General features: G+C 47.0%; 1 protein-coding gene across 1 annotated transcript in view; it reads left to right on the top strand.

Annotated features, from left to right (window-relative positions):
• Positions 1 to 13,645, top strand: part of LOC142571829 (uncharacterized) — an 87,190-nt gene that overhangs the window by 52,606 nt on the left and 20,939 nt on the right. The window contains exon 6 of the mRNA XM_075680875.1: positions 5,400 to 5,541. Within this exon, the coding sequence (XP_075536990.1) occupies positions 5,400 to 5,541 (142 nt within the window). The remainder of the gene's footprint in view (positions 1 to 5,399; positions 5,542 to 13,645) is intronic.

Here is a 13,645-nt window from a genome sequence, read left to right on the forward strand (position 1 = left end):
ATGCAGGACATGATTACATTCTGATGTAATAGTTCTGCGGAAACCCGCAGGGTGGAGAGAAGCAATGAAATAAGGGAAAATGAGTCATCCACCCAATCGTAGCAATGGCTACAAAGGAAACTCATATGTGTTCCTCGAAAGAAATGCTTCGCAGGTAAAGAAAAATTCGTCCTGGTCCGCGACTCGAACACGGGACCTCCGCCTTTCGGGGGCAGCCGCTCTACCATCCGAGCTACCAGGCGGCTAGCACATGGTAGGGCGAAGTCGAATTTGTCAACAACTCGAAGCAAAGGCAAGAATTGGACGTAATAGTCCTCCGCAAAGCCGCAAGGTGGAGAGAAGTAAGTAAATAAGGGAAGATGAGACAGTTTCGTTATCTCGTAGTGCTTCGCTGGTTTTGCTGGCTCTAGAAACTCGCACAAACTGCAAGTAGCACAGAACTCAACTTCCATGTGATTTCGCGGCATGCCCGAACGCTCTACGCCAGTTGACCAAAAAGCAGATGAAGAGGCGAATCCGCTTTGGCTCAGTACCGCCGTCTGTCGGGCGCCGTTTTACTCACCGACGGCAGCAAATGGATGGTGTTTGCAACGCCACTGCTACCCCGGTTGGGTGGCGGGAGATCTCAATTTAGAAAAAGGCATTCGGACGCTTCAGATGCAATTTTCTCGTAAACTAAGTCGTTTCTTGGTGCGAAGCAAGCGTTGCGGTGTTTCTGGGATGGTATTTAAACAGTCCACGTCGACTTGCCTTTACGATTCCTTTATCAATGAACTCCGGGTAATTTTTTAAATCGTGTTCTGTGCGTGTCACTATCGCTGTTCGAGACAGGGAAAGTAATTTCTGTCTTGCCGAGGGCGGACGATGGAAAAAAAATTAGATAGAGAGAGGGGTAGAAAATTGTAAAGCGATGCGGGGATTAGCTTCCGGTGGGCGTGTCACTCGGGCATGCCAACCAGAGAGTATGCGCGCATGTTCTGCTAGGAAGAAGGGGGCAATGATGCGAGTCCTGGGACTTCCAGAGGCAGTGGGTCCTCAGGCATTACTTCTCAAGGGAACCTCGACGCTTCGGTCACGCACAGCTGGCAACCCTCAGGGCGAGTCTCCTGGTGACCGAGGAGTCTGTTACGTCTGAACATGGCAAAAGGCATTCCTTAGGTGCTGCCTCCCCATTCGTCAGTGCTCGCTGTTGGATCTGGAGGACAATCCCAATTGCTGTCCTCAAAATTTTTGGACCTTGCCGTTGGGTGCGGGAGTTGGCCGAGGTTGTGGAGGACTTTGAGGTGAAAAACTGGAGGTTTATTTACATTATTACAGTGAGAGTACAAAGAAATTAACAGTCATAAAGTCATTACGGGCCGGCAGCAACTCGGACACTGCGGCCCGTGGCAAGAAGCTCGAAAGAGATGAATGAAGGAATGCTCGCTTGCTGCTCCCGTTCACTGGCTTTTAAACCCTTCGCTGTCTCGAAGTCACGTCACGTTCGGCCAATCGGCGAGCCCGCTCAGGTGGCGTCAATTTAGGCCAATCGGCGAGCCCGCTCAGGTGGCGTCATTTTCGGCCAATGGAAGGCGCCCGTGCGAATGTAAGTCACACCCGGCGCAGAGGGTCGCTCCTTGGGCTCCAATTGTCCGAGAGATTACTTGTCTGCGGTATTGCCTTCCTGGTCTGCAACTGCCGTCACAAAGGCGGACGGGGGGGATTGCTCCCAGGGCTTCACGGTGCATTACGGCCTTCGTTGCCTCGCGGCTTGCAAGCGCCGTCACAATAGGCGGATGGGGGGAGACGGGTTGTCTTCGAGCGACCTTTCAGAGCTGCAAAGCAGCTTGGCTCGGGACCCACTTTACCTGGAACCGTACCAGGCTCCCGCTACGCTTTCGGGAAGAGTCAAGCAGTGGGACAATAGCTCCACCTGCGGCGCACGAGGTGGGGGGCGCGAACTTGATTGGACGTGACGCGCCTCGGGAACCTGGTAGATGTGTTTCTGCGCTCCTTAATTAGGTGTGACGCGATTCGATGTGGTCTCGTGAACTCGAAGGAGGCTCAGGAAAAGGTCCCGTATCTAACACCGCCTACACGTCGACGCAGCCCTGGCACCGACCGTTGACGGGTCAGCAAACGAGCTTCCTTCAAGGTGCCAATGTCTACCGGCTTTTGTAGACGCGGTAACAACCATGAAGACCAGGCTTCCAAGGGTTGTAGCACGGTGGCTGTCACTCGGAGCCCACTAATCGATACAGGGAGCCAGCGTTGAGGACTACCGGGAGAACTGCATCGACTTGAGTTTCCCAGATTACGACGTGGTTGCCTCGTATGTGGTGGCGATTGTACAATATTGAAGGCGGAATCCCGTTGAATGGTGCGACGTCAGGGGAGGGATTTAGTGAGCGGTTCGACGATTTTGATTGGCCGAGATACAGTCATCAGATTCCCTAGTCTAGTCTCCTATGGAAGTCGACTGTTTTAAAAGCGGACACCTTTGGTGCAGTAGGAGTGTTCTTGCGTATCCTGATGTGGGTTCAGGCATTGGTCGTGCTCCTAGATGGAGTGGGCTTCCATATCTGGATACAGTGTTAATAATGTAAAATAAACCTTTTTCTTTCGCTTCTGTTCGCGGCTGTACTTATCCCTGTGCCTGGAGGATTCTTGGCCTAAAACGCTACCCAAAGCTGCAACAGCGACCGCTGTTGCAGGTTGTACATCTGGTCAACGTATTGTGTGCTTCTTTATCTTTAGCTTAATCGTGGTTTATGAATGCTTATTCACGCATCTATTTGCATATGTGTGCAATGTTTGGCAAAACTAGCGAAGCCGTTTCGCGTAAGGTAACAGTTTCCTCCGAATGGAGTTGATTGCGTCGAGTACCATCCTTTGAGCTCCTTTCTTTGCTTCCAAGTAAGAGGCCACATCTCGCTGGCCACATCTCACTAGCTCACCAAGAGTATCACAAAGCCGTCAAGTCAACCGCACCTATGTGCAAAAGTGTCTCTTATTTTGGGGAAAGCCTTCACGCGCGCGCACCTACATGTGTTACCTTAACCAGCATAGCAGCGTATCCAACTGCACTGGTTCGCTTTGTGCCTTCGATGTGCCTGATGGCATACTCAATGTGAAATATTTTAATATATTCACTAGTGGTGCTGAGGGTGGCCGGAAATCACAATGATCTGCAGTCCATGCAACTGGCTTACTTGTTAGAGTACATCGCCACATGGGAAATTGAAGCTTGTGAGTTATTCCTAGTGAGCGCTGTGTAGATTTGTGCCACGCTCTATGCACTGTTATTAGATGATACCGTACATCAATGACTTGATTTTTTGCACATTTTATAGATGTTCGTTGCGCCCTAACGAAACAATATTTTGCACGCTGCTCTCAACGAACGCTAGGCGGTGAGCACGCAAACGACACAAAAAGGACACTAAACGGAAAGGAAACAAGACTGTAGGCAAATGCCCCGGAACTTCACTCTGCCTGTGTGCACATGCGTCCTGTCGTCTTCTCTGTCTTTGTCCCTGCTATTTTGCGCTAGTCTTTTGAATAATGATGCGTACAGAGCAGACCTAAAACGCATTACAGAAAGAAGTGTACCAGTTATGTGTTCCGTGGTTACTATAGACAGTTATGGTAGGATGGAATAGAATTTTATTACGGTGCCTAACATTAAAGCTAAGCAGCCGCGAATTGCTGAGGGCAATGCTCTAGCGGCGGTGAAATACTGAGTACGCTGAACAAACGTCAGAAACTATTGAACTTTGAAAAGGCTGATGAAACGTTTGTACCTAACGACTGCCCTCTCTTATGCTGGGGCAGGCGTACTACGACAATTTTAACCCAGTATGTGCGCTTGTCTTTGGCATCAGAACCTCAGTCAGTGTGTTAATCGAAGTCGCATATAAAATCGAGGTGTCCAAGACGCAAGCAATATGCTCATAATAGTGTGACATTACTAGAAGAGTCAGAAGGATCATTTACCGAGCCTAATACCGAAACCTATTAGTCGGTATCGAAGTCTTTTATTGAAGGGAGACTGTCATTCCTGGCGTTGTCTACTGGGGCACTTTAAGGTTAATAATAAGCAGATATACACATGCTTACACAATTATACAGAAGGAGGTCCCAGAGCATGAGGCTGAAAGGAGAACTCATGTCAGAAAATATATACATTTGTGCAAATATACAGCATAAAACGGCAATGTAGTAGTCACTAAGTGGAAAATCGTACAAAGTAAATGTAGTACAAACTGCAAAATAATATAAAGTCAATAGCTAGTCGTAGAATTAAAAAAGTAGTTGTTTAAGGCATTCGCAACAGAATAAGCCAAGAATATTTATAAAGGCTACAAATGAGAAAAAAAACTGAAGAAAAAAGGAAAAACCGGAAGGAAATGAGCAGGAGTAAAGTGAATAGCTTAGATATATGGATTATCTTGGCTATTTAGTAGAAAAATGAGTAACGTTTTCTTGAAGCAACCTAAAGACGAAGAGCGCTTGACATCTACTGGGAGGCTGTTCTAAGTAGATAATGCTGCCAAATATCCCGATTGTTTTCCATAATTAGTATGGATTAGTGGCAATAAGAAATTGTTAGCTGCAAATCTTGCGCGGTTCGAGTTAACCAAAGTAGCCTGAGAAAATATATTTACTCGGGGAGGATTACGTGTTACCTTAAATAGCATTACGCCTAACCTATATTTAACAAGATTTTATTCTGAAAGTATTCTATGGTTGAGAAGCATATCAGAAGAATTACAATAGTTGGTTCATTGCAGTGTTTCGGATTATGCTAGCATAATAGCAATGACGCAAAACTATTGATTCGGAGTTCCAGGATCTCGCCTCTAGACTGATGCCTTTCGTTGCCAGTGTCGAATATTGGATGGCACTTCTATGCTCTTAGGCCGCTTTTTTTGGCGCTAAGACAAAACGGCAAACTAGTTTCTTCTGCACAACTCATTCTGTTCTGACAAACAAGGCACGATTCGAAAGAAAGGAAGCGGTCAATGCAGTAAATAGAATGATATCAATCTCGCTTAGCTAACTTCGTGCGTGTGCATGCTGCCTCTCTCCATGCAGTAATGTCTCTACGGCCAAAACGCTCGCCCACTCAATTGGCGCCAATATAAAATGAAAACTGATAATGCTGCTGTTATTCGTTTGCTATGATTATCAGGCAGAGGCGGCCTTTCAATTTTCGTCGTTTAGAAGCCCTGCTTCTCGGGGCAAAATTTTTCGAAGAGATGCCATCTTCTAAACAAACTGTTTTGTCTGAAAAACGATCAAGGCAAACTATTTATGAAGACGAGGGGCTAATTCCCAATTGTGCAACTTGGGACGCATCATTCAAAGCGATGTGTTATTGCCCGAAAATATTAAATCTGTTTTATGACTTTTGGTAGGTGGTGCATCCCGAGAGTCGTCAAACTCTTGGTCCGAACCAGCAAGGGGAGATCTGCGTGCGAGGAGCAAGTGGTTTCAAGGGATACCTCAAGAACGAGATAAAGACTTCCGAAGCTTACGAGAACGGCTTCGTTCGCACCGGTGCTATGCCTTTTACATTTCTTCGTTATTGTGTTGCACTACAAATAGTACCTAGCTACAATTCGTTTATGCGAAGGGATGGCATGGGCAACGAAGGAAAAATACTAAAGCACCTGTGGCTGTGCAGTCGGCCTATGTGGGCTACAGCTACTCATTGAATCGCGCGCCCGTCTCCGACATGATAGACAATGGCAAAAGGGCCGACATCAAGTAATGCCAACGACCCGGGTGGCGGTAGTTGCGTAACTAAGCTATTACGCTGCTAATCGAGAGGTTGCGGGTCGGATCCCAACCTCGGCGGCTGCCGTTAGATGGGGGCGAAATGTGAAAGCGCTAGTTTAGGTAAATTATGGTGTACACTAAAAAAAATTTGCCTGGTTTTACTGCAAATCTGTTGGTAATGTGTGACTGAACAGTTTTCCGTAAATACTGAACGGTCATTTCCGTAGAACCGACAGCCGTAAAATAGAGACCGCAATATAACATACAAGTGCTTTCTTATCAAGAAAACGGAATACTCCGTGTGCTGAATCTGTGCTATATGGGGTAACCCTTAACGTAAAGGTGTTTCATGTTTTCACAAAACGGAACATGCTGTGCGCTGTATCTGTACTATACAGTTCAACCGGTAAAGTACAGATGTTTCCCCTAGTGAGAAAACAAAAGACTGCAGACTCTGTATGCTGAATCTGTATCGTACGGTCCAACCATTAAAATACAGGTGGTTTCCTTATTATGCCTCACAGACCATATTCAGTGTTAGGAGAAGGTACTATCGGGGACAAACGAGCCCAGGGGCGCTATCACGTAAAACTATTCCAAACTTTTCTATTCCAATTCTGCTATCAGCCCTCCACGATTGGTCAAAAACTTTTTTCGACCACCCCCCCCCCCTTCACCTACCTGCAACGCGACGTCACGAAAACCGCGATACTTCCCCATCTGATATGGCATGTACACACTGATTATGCATGATTTGACAGAAAAAAGAAAAACCGTTATTTCTAATTTGACACCTTTTCGCCATTAGCCCTCGGCTATTGGTTAAAAGTTTTCAGGCTGCACCCGCTTTACCTGCCTGTCACGCGACGTTACAAAACCGCACAAACTCACCGCGTCAAAGTGACGTGTACGCGATAAAGATGCATTAATATGCCGAACAAAACTGAATTTTCTTTTGAATAGCCGCAGGCTGCCCCGTTCCGAAAGGAATAAAAGATAGATGCCGCCGATCGCTCACGCACTGGCTACTCGCTCCTGTCGGTGAGCATGGGTTTATTTGCCGGTAAGAAGACTTTTTGCGTGACCATGCAACGTTTTCGAGCACTTTCGCCAGGTTCACGACCTCGTTCTGCCAACTCTTTTTTACTGAGGATCCGTTTTAGCGTCATTCTTAAGTTTCCGTTGCATGCCGCCGCGATTTTTAACCAGCCACCACAAGTTAAGTAAAGGAAAGCCGACAAATCGCAGACGCCGGCACCACCCTCCTCATCCGGTTATCGATTTTCAGTGCACTGGCTCTGCCCCAGCGAATCCCTCTCCACTTGAGCGTTCTTCTCGCCTCTTGTCAGCCAATTAGATACGACAAGCCGCTTAGTGTAGGCAATGTTATTCGTTTTTCAAGCAAACAAAAGTGACCTCCTATGAACGAGGAGAGCGTTTGATTGGTCTGTTCAGACAACCCTGCGAGTGACCGCCCGGTGCTTGCGTCAGTGGTTACGCAAATTTGCAAATTGGACGTCAGGAGATTGGAATAGAAACATATCGGAATAGTTTTACGTTATAGGGCCCCAGGACGCACGAGGATCGACCGAAATTTATTGGTGCGCTATCTGCCGCAATCAGCCGCGCTGACATCTGCGTTCGAAATGTAGGTACGTGACCCATGGTTTCCGATGGTGTGAACGCAGTTGATAGCGTGGCTGGTCCAGACTTATCATGCAGATATGCAATTTGGTCGACGTTCGTACGTCCAGGGTCCTTTTGTCTCCGATAGTACACATCCTTTAATGCAAATGTCACGAAGGCAGGTCATAGCAGAAGCAGAAGCTATTGAGAGAACTGTCTGTCCAACACACTGAGATGGCTAAAAAGACAAAACACTTTGAACTTTGTGATATGAGTGACCTGCATGACATATATACAAATAGGTGAAAAATTTCAGTCAAGTCGTTTGGATCCCAGAAGCAATTTTATTTTATTCAACCACTCGCGTTGTGCTCTTTTCTGGTGAAAGTTGTTCGTGACCAGACATGCCTTGCAACTGAGCATGTGTTGGCGGGCTAGTTGGTTAAGCATGATTACAAAGACGGCGCCGAATAAAACAACACACGAAGAAGGGGGACACGAGAAAGCACGTAGGCGCACTAACAACTGAGTGTTTTATTTCTTGACATAGTAATATATAGCTGCTGTCAAGGATCAAAACAACAAGAATAAACAGGGCAGTCATCTGCATCGCACAAGGAAGCCAAGATACAGAATAACATTTGAGTGTCACTCTCAAGATACGCCAGTTCCTTTGTCGAAAGCGAAACTGAGGCTTCACTGATACAATCAACACCGCGCTTTTTTATCTCAAGCGCTTCCAATATCTCCCTTGTAAGTTGATGGTCAGCTCTGTACAGAACACTGGTTCTATCGAAATCTGGGACGCACTTGTGAGCCTTACAATGCGCACTTATATGACCGGAGAGCTGGTTGTCCATCTTATATCTATGCTCATGTAATCTGTCATTCAGACGTCTGCCTGTTTGGCCTACTTATGATGAACCGCACGACAAGGGGACCGAATAAACTACTTTCTGAACACATCCGACATGTTTCTGCCCATGTTTTTTTGCGCACACCTGTTTGTTTTCCCGATTTCCTGCGTTCACTTTCGCACACATCAAACCAAGATGTTTCGGAGCGGAAAATATAACACGAACTCCAGCTCGTGTACCTACTTTTCTGAGATTGGGAGATATGCCGTGAACATATGGAATAATTGCACACCTGGTTTCAGAAGGGCCTGCTCGACCCTGGTTTACAGCGCTAGGTTGCTTGAGCTGTTTGAGCATTTTTTCCGCAACAGATACGATCACATGGTGAGGATAACTTGCCCCATTGAGGCGGCTGACCTGACAATGAAAACTGTTTTGCAGCTGATGCACGCATGACTTGTTAAGTGCGTTGGTTAAACATGATTGAATGATGCCTCGTTTTATTACTTTTGAATGAGCTGAATGGTAGGAGAGGATAGGTTTGCTAGCCCTTGGCTTGAACTGCCAGCACACATGACACGATGAGAAAGTGAACTCTAAATCTAAAAATCTTAAACAGTTATCAGCCGGAAGCTCATGGGTCAGGGTTAGAGGATGCAAGGCTGTTTTAAGCTCTGTCAATACTAATGATGACTGGGTCTCCAGTTCTGGACTGTCACAATCTAAGAAAACTAAAAAATCATCGACAAATCTAAAGATCTGCATAACATTTGTCCCCGATATGCACTGCTTTAACAGGTTGTCTTTTGAAGCTAAAAAGATGTTGCTTAAAACAGGGGCTATACACGAACCTATACAGACACCCTCTTTCTGTCGAAAGACGTCGTCGTTCCATTTTATGTGCGTGGACTTCATGTAAACGGACAGCAGTTCCAAAAAGGAACCTACTGCTATGCCAGAGGCATTCTGGAAAGCAATTGCTCCAAATTTATCGATGCAATCATTGACGCTTTCCATCAAATCATTTTGCGGTATCGAGTAATACAAGTCTTTTATGTCAACAGAGAAGGCGGATAGCATTTTGTTCTCATTCTGTGCAATGTATTTTACGACGTTTTCCGAATTCTTCACGCGAAACGGGTCATCAATGGGTAGTCTACTCAAATTTTGCTGGAGAAACAAGGAGACCTGTTTTTGCCATGACCCATTTTCTGAGACTATGACGCGGAAGGGGCAGTCATATTTATGAGTTTTTGCCGTGAAGAATTTAACGAAACTTGTGACTGCAATAGAGTCGGAGAAAAAGTTGAGCCTTGATGTATTCTTCACGGCAAAAACTCATAAATATAACTGCATGTGTCGCACATCGCACAGCAGTGATGAGACTGTCGCACACATTATCTGTGTCTACCCGTGAGGTAGCGCCCAGAGACAAGTGATGTGCAGAGTGCTGGACCAATTGGCCAATTGTCCACTATCAGAATTAAAAGCTTTAAGTCAGTACTCCCAAAGAACATCGGTGCTGAAAGGCTTACTTGCGTTACTAAGGCTTCAGCAGTCTACGGGCTTTCGCGGTAGACATTAAGAACGCCATCCCTTAGCGCTCTATAGTGTACGCAGTTTGTTTTTGCTCGTTTCACTTTTTCCCTCTCTCTGTCTCTCTCCCCGTCAAATATCTTTCTTTTTATCCCCGTACTCCTTCCTCACTTGCAGGTTAGCCAGCCGGAACTACCTCTGGTTATGCTCCCTGCCTTTTTATGCATAATTTTCCTATCTCTTCAGCGGAAATGCGGCCGCCACGTGCTAAAGAGATATGGGACTGGAGGCAGCATGATTTTTATCTCCGTCCTTCATCACACTATCAGCCTCGCCCCCCATGTTGTTTCTTCAGCAGTCTAAAAAGAAAAAAAAATGCCTGCGCTGCGTCAAATGCTGCTTCCCGTCCCATACCGCATTCGCACATGGCGGCCGCTTTTTCGTTGAAGAATAAAATTGTAACAATTCGCCAACCTTTCCACCATAGTGAGATAGAGATAGATGGTATTTTATGCTGCGACAGAGAGGCAGAAAGCCCCTCAAGTATTCTTGTAACTGCTTCAGCTGTGAGATTTGGGAGATCGCTCTGCAGTCACAAAACTGCCTTTCACCATATTCTGATGGAAAGCAACAATATCCGTAGCATTTAAGTGTTTTTCGCAAACCCGGATGAACAGTGAGCTTAACGAAAAGCATGAACTTCACTCGGAGGTATGGCAATCTTTCATCTTAAAGCGAAGCTGTAAATGGCTAGCCGATTCGTCCGTCTGTCACTCGGGCGCCTGTATGGCGAAAACTCCTTAGGCGTAACCCCATGCTCATACGCAAAAAAAGAGAGAGAAAGACAGGCGTTCGATTAGCCAACACCACATAGGTAGCACAAGGCCTGTGCTACCTATGCCTGTGCTACGACGTCATGCTACCTGCCCCGACATTTCCATTGACAAGGCTGGTGTGACAAAAGCGCCGACGTCAAAATCACTGTTGCATACTCGGGAGCATCCCCATTAGATTCTATGGCAGTCGGGCCAGGTAACATGACGTCATGAATCGGAGTGAAAATGCCTTGTGGAATTTTCTCTCCGATCATCTAATCCAACACTAGATGGTGTTGGATTAGCTGCGCCAGTATTGACGTCGTTGCTCCCCGTCGCAGCCGAGCGCGGTACCAGCGCTTTCTCTCCGGACCCGAAATGGGTTGGCCAAGCGTCATACGTACTCCTTGGGAGCAGGCAGCTTTCGATCAGCAACGCCGCGAGCAGAAGCGGGAACGAGCTCGTCCACGTCGTGCCAATGCCGCAGCCCCGGCACAAGAATAGGCTCGTGCAGCCAAGCGCAAGCAGCAACTTCGTACCCAGGATTCGGCAGCCTGCCAAGCCGTTGTTTAATGAAACGTCGGGATTAACTTAGTGATAAACATCGAGGCCGCACGTTTTAGCTTCGCTGGTTAACCATCTTCACGGAGTGCTTGCGCAGTGATTTTAAAGTGAAGCTTTGTTTGCCGCCGCCGCCGCAGCCGCCTGGCCCACCGTATCGGGGGATAGTTCAGAGTGTGTGTATACATGACAGGACAGAGGCAGAGAGGAAAGACGACGCGAAAAGCTCGTTTGGAAGTTTGAACCGAGTGGAATGTGCACAACACCTTTGTAGCTCCCTGTGCGTCGCCACATTAGCCTCTTGACACCTGTAATTATCAGTGACTCCGACAAAACCACTACAGAAATTGCACGGCTTACCATTCTACCAACGTGCAAGTCCACAGGGAAGGGAAGGTAGATAGAATGGTACTGAGGGGGGAGAGGAGGGAGAGAATGGGTAGAAGCGAGGGGAGTCGCAAAGCAAGTGAATAATATCCTTGCCAGCTGTCGCTCGCAGTTCCCATACAAAGGGGGGTAGGGGATGGATGGAGGGGATTGGAAGAAGGTGACGTGAGAAGGTAAGGAAACGCTACTACTATAGACACGACAGCGGTTGCAGGCAAATTTAAGTTGAAGGTACGGTACGGTACGTTTCTGCATTTTCGGGAAATAAACACCATGCAAATTTGTCAAGCGCGCAGGGCGTGCATATTCAGAGCCTAATTAACGCGCCCTGTAGGGGCCAAGAGATACAATGGAAGAGGTCACACGTCAAATCAACACTTCTGTGCCCGCCGTGGTAGCTTCGGGCTATGGCGTTTCTCGAGGTCGCGGGTTTGATCCCGATCGCGGTAGCAGCCCTTCGATGCGGGCGAAATATAACATTGCTCGTGCACTTAGATTTAAGGACAGGTTACAGAACACCACGTTGTCAAAATTAATCTGGCGTCCGTCACTACGGCGTGCCTCATAATCCGATTGCGGTTCTGACGCGTACAACCCCATAATTCTGTTAAAGTTTAATACTTATGTCGCCTTGAAATGTGCCATATGAGGCAAGGAATACGCTCATCCCTCTCAGAGGTAACGAAGTACGGCGCACAACTTCTCAAGCAAACGCCTTCCTCTGTGTGCTCTGTGTACCACGCATATCAACTGCCGAGTATGATGGTAACGTTAAACATCAACTCACCACTCTCGCGTTTTACGAAACGTTGAAGAAATTAAACATTCGCCGTCAACATCGCCGCTAATTATCGTCCATCAAAGTTAACAGCACACAAAGCTTCGCTTACATTCGTTCCCACAGTGCGTGGAACCCGCGTATTTTTTTCTTTCGCTACTCAGCATTCGACGGAATAGCTAACAGCCGAACCTCGTCGTTGCGAATGTAGCAAGAAGCAGCCGATCACACAGCACCTTGTGGGCATCACGGTTGCTGTTTGGTGCCCCGGGGTGCGCTAATTAACCCACTTTGGTTACTTCGGCGGGTAACAAGTACAAAAGCACCTAGAATGGCGACTGCCGCTACCCTAAATCCAGGGGCTGCAGCCCGGCTAGGCCACTCGTCGAATTATACCAGCGCTGTTGTGCGACCGTTTCTGGCAGCAAGTCAGCCTCTCCCACAGCGTTACGCGGAAGATTCTTGACCAGTAAAGCACAGAAATATTCTGGTATAGGTCTCGTGTTCAGGTCGCTTTGCTCTGCTGAAACATTCAGTGATCTGGAATGTTTACACCAGAGTTTCGAACCAAAACAATTTCATTGTGTTTTTCGTTTCAGTTGAGTGAAAGCGGTTCAGTTCCGGTTCAAGTTCGGAGGGGAAAAAAGAGTGGTTAAGTAGGTTCGAATTGGTTCAAGTTCTTTTGCATAAACGAGGAATATTTATGAATGAAAAGATTAAGCTTATTCTGTCCAAAAGGTTTACGTTGCTGCTAAGCTGGAAGGAAAGATTACGGCTGTTGCTCTTCAGCCCACAGGTAGTTGGTACTTACAAATTAATTGTACACATCCAACACCAGTGCTGGGAGCTATGTGAAGCCAAGCTTTAGTGAGAGAGGGGACAACTTATTCAAGAAACACAGAGGGTCCTCCAGCCTGTTCAGTCATACGGGGGACAAACAACACGTATGCGCTCAACTGTTTCAGGCACTTTGCAGGAATCACAGTTTGTCGAGTCCACGGGTCGGATGCTATGAAAATACATCGTCGCGAGCAACACTTAGTTTTAACCTGTGAAGGAAGTTCGTTTGCCTACGTTGGAAGCCAGACGCCGTCCGATATGTCCCATTGAGATCAAGCCTATACCTGACACTTCTCGCGATTTTCTTGTTGTGCCCAATGAGCTGCTGTCACTATCCGCATAGCCTCTCTGAGCAAATATTTGCAGCCCGCCCTTTCGAATGGCATAGTGGCAAGCATTGCGCGTGAATACAGGCCCTGGACCCGTATTCACGACAAGTTGGTACGCTAGAATTGCCCGTAAAAAAATTCAGCTAATCATCA

Source organism: Dermacentor variabilis, chromosome 1 (assembly GCF_050947875.1).
Source record: "Dermacentor variabilis isolate Ectoservices chromosome 1, ASM5094787v1, whole genome shotgun sequence".
NCBI classification, from domain to species: domain Eukaryota; kingdom Metazoa; phylum Arthropoda; class Arachnida; order Ixodida; family Ixodidae; genus Dermacentor; species Dermacentor variabilis.